Here is a 2252-nt window from a genome sequence, read left to right as displayed (position 1 = left end):
AAGTTGGAACCGGATGCCAAAACAGGCGCATCGGCCAAGCTTTTAACACTACCACCCGTACGCTCCAAGGTTAATGTTTGGATCCGTATCTAAAGTTTAGTTGTTGTGACATCAAATATTCGGATGCTAATTAAAAAGATTAAGCATAAGCTAATTATAAAATTAACTGAAGAAGTTCTGAGCTAATTCATGAGACGAATCTATTAAGCATAATTAATCCATCATTAGCAAATGGTTACTGTAGCACCGTATTGTCAAATCATGAATTAATTAGGCTTTATAGATTCGTCTCGTGAGTTAGCCTCCATCTATGCAATTAGTGTTGTAATTAGCCTATATTTAAACACACCTAATTAATATTCAAAAATCCAATGTGATAGGGGCTAAAGTTCAGCTCCTAGGAACAAACACTTAGTTAAGATGCTAAGAGATTGCCTTGGCATCCACTAAAAAATGCACGCTGGAACTTGCCTTGGACGGGGCATGCCCACGAGTAATGCGGGCATGGGTTCGTGAGCTCCGTGCCCTTTATTTGCCATGCCGAACTAAGAAACCAAATTGATGAGCGAAATGTAAATTTGGAATGTACCATTGACCAACGATCTCCGTACACGATTTGCATCTGGACCTCCAGGATCAAGTGGATATATAACTGTTTTTCTTGCTATCTGTTCTAGATTTCGAATCCCTGTTGCTGCTAACCTTTTTCCCCATAAAAACGTTGTATTCGTTTTGGTACCCGTTGCTATCTTTTTTGCTCTCTTCCAAACTTTTCCCTATAAAACTATATATTTAATTTATAGTAGGAAGTAATTGAGATAATAGCACTAGGCCTCTTTACTGGCCTACCGCCCCCCATCTCTCTCTTTCTTCGCTAGCGTAAGGGGTCAAAGGAAAATAGAGACGATTTCTTTTACGTCACTGAAAATTATTCTCTTCTCTTCTATACCATTGAAATAGTCTTCCGTTCCGTGCCACTAGATAAATTTTGCTCTTCCTCATATGCCTTTCACGTTCCTTCCGTTAAGCCATCCCTCCGGCCGGCACTGAAAATGGGTTGTACGCCGGAGGAAGAAGCTCAAGGTTCACCTCTGAAGGCCCGGGCACAGAAGGTTTCCTTGATACATGTTCATGAAAAAATAATTTCGCAAAGTGGCAAGATCAGCCAACTTGTTTGCTCTCGGATCATATGCCCTCAGGACTTGAGTTTCGTCATCCCATATGATTATCTTCCCGTCGTCTAAAAGCAGAAGAGGGTACGAATGTGTGAATGCATCGTAACAGCTTGCGGATTGAATCGAGTATCGTTTGGTCCATAATCCTCTTTCCACTAGGAACCAGAGATCCATTGAGCTACCTTGGCAGTGGTCGTTGTTATGGACAGTCACCAAGCAACCGTCCACTGCAGCTAGCTGGACGCCATACCTATATCGGTGATACACGAGCTCCTCATCGTCACTGGTGAGACGGCTGCTCAGTGGCCCCCGAAGCGTCGCCGGCCTCCACTCCTCCGTCACCAGGTCGAACACCGCTATGGCGTCTGGCTCGACGTTTGCAGTGCACCGCATGCTCAATAGAAAGTAGGCAACTCCTCCGATGACCACCCTGTCCCTGGTGCTCGACGCGACGTTCGCCGGAGGACTCGGCGTCACCCTCCACCTTCCGCAATCGCCGTCGTCGCCGAGCGTGGTGATGCTGCATACCTGCACGGCGAAGTCTCCTTCCTCGCCGTGCACGGCGCGCGTGTGAGAGTAGAACACCTTCACCTCCCCGGTGGAGGGGACGTGCCCGAGTAAGAACGGGGAGATGAGTGCTTCCCCACCGTGCTCGTCGCGGAGGAGCGAGGCGTAGGCGGCGACGACTTCGCCGGTGGCGAGGTTCAGCACGTAGCCTTGGCTTCGTGAGAACGTCCCTGAGACGCAGACCATGTCGAGCTGCGTGTTCAGGGCGTAGCTGGGTCGCGTGACGGGTACCCGCTTTACGATGCTGCCGGACAGGTCGACGACGCGGACCTCGTGACTGAGGCGGCCGATATGGATGCTAGCGAGGAGGGGGTGGCGGGACGCATGGGCCCTGGCAAATACCGGATCGGAGGTGAGCGACCGCCACGACCGGCAGACGAGGCGGAGGCGGCAGAGCACGTTGGCCGGGAAGCGAAGCAGGACCTCGAAGAGCACGTCCAGGGGCAGCGTGCCGCTGTCGGCGGCGAGGGCCAGGGCTGGCTTCTTCTGTCGGATAACAGCTGATCCCAT

The 2252-nt window shown here is 50.4% G+C and overlaps 1 protein-coding gene across 1 annotated transcript; it reads right to left on the bottom strand.

The window, feature by feature from the left end:
* Positions 1–1085: 1085 nt before the first annotated feature.
* LOC140221800 (uncharacterized) lies at positions 1086–2252 on the bottom strand. Its single transcript, XM_072291775.1, has 2 exons — positions 1358–2252; positions 1086–1240 (listed from the first exon to the last, which is right to left on the bottom strand). The coding sequence occupies exons 1-2, from the start codon at positions 2250–2252 to the stop codon at positions 1086–1088; spliced, it is 1050 nt and encodes a 349-aa protein (XP_072147876.1).

The sequence above is a fragment of the Setaria viridis genome, chromosome 2 (assembly GCF_005286985.2).
Source record: "Setaria viridis chromosome 2, Setaria_viridis_v4.0, whole genome shotgun sequence".
Lineage (NCBI taxonomy): Eukaryota > Viridiplantae > Streptophyta > Magnoliopsida > Poales > Poaceae > Setaria > Setaria viridis.
The sequence above is the reverse complement of the archived record's forward strand: the minus strand, read 5'-3'. Positions and strand labels throughout refer to the sequence as shown.

Coding starts and splice junctions, on each gene's coding strand:
- LOC140221800 (XM_072291775.1), bottom strand. CDS start 2,252: ATGGGATCAGCTGTTATCCGACAGAAGAAGCCAGCCCTGGCCCTCGCC. Junction 1,241..1,357: donor TAACAACGACCACTGCCAAG/GTAGCTCAATGG, acceptor TTCTGCTTTTAG/ACGACGGGAAGATAATCATA.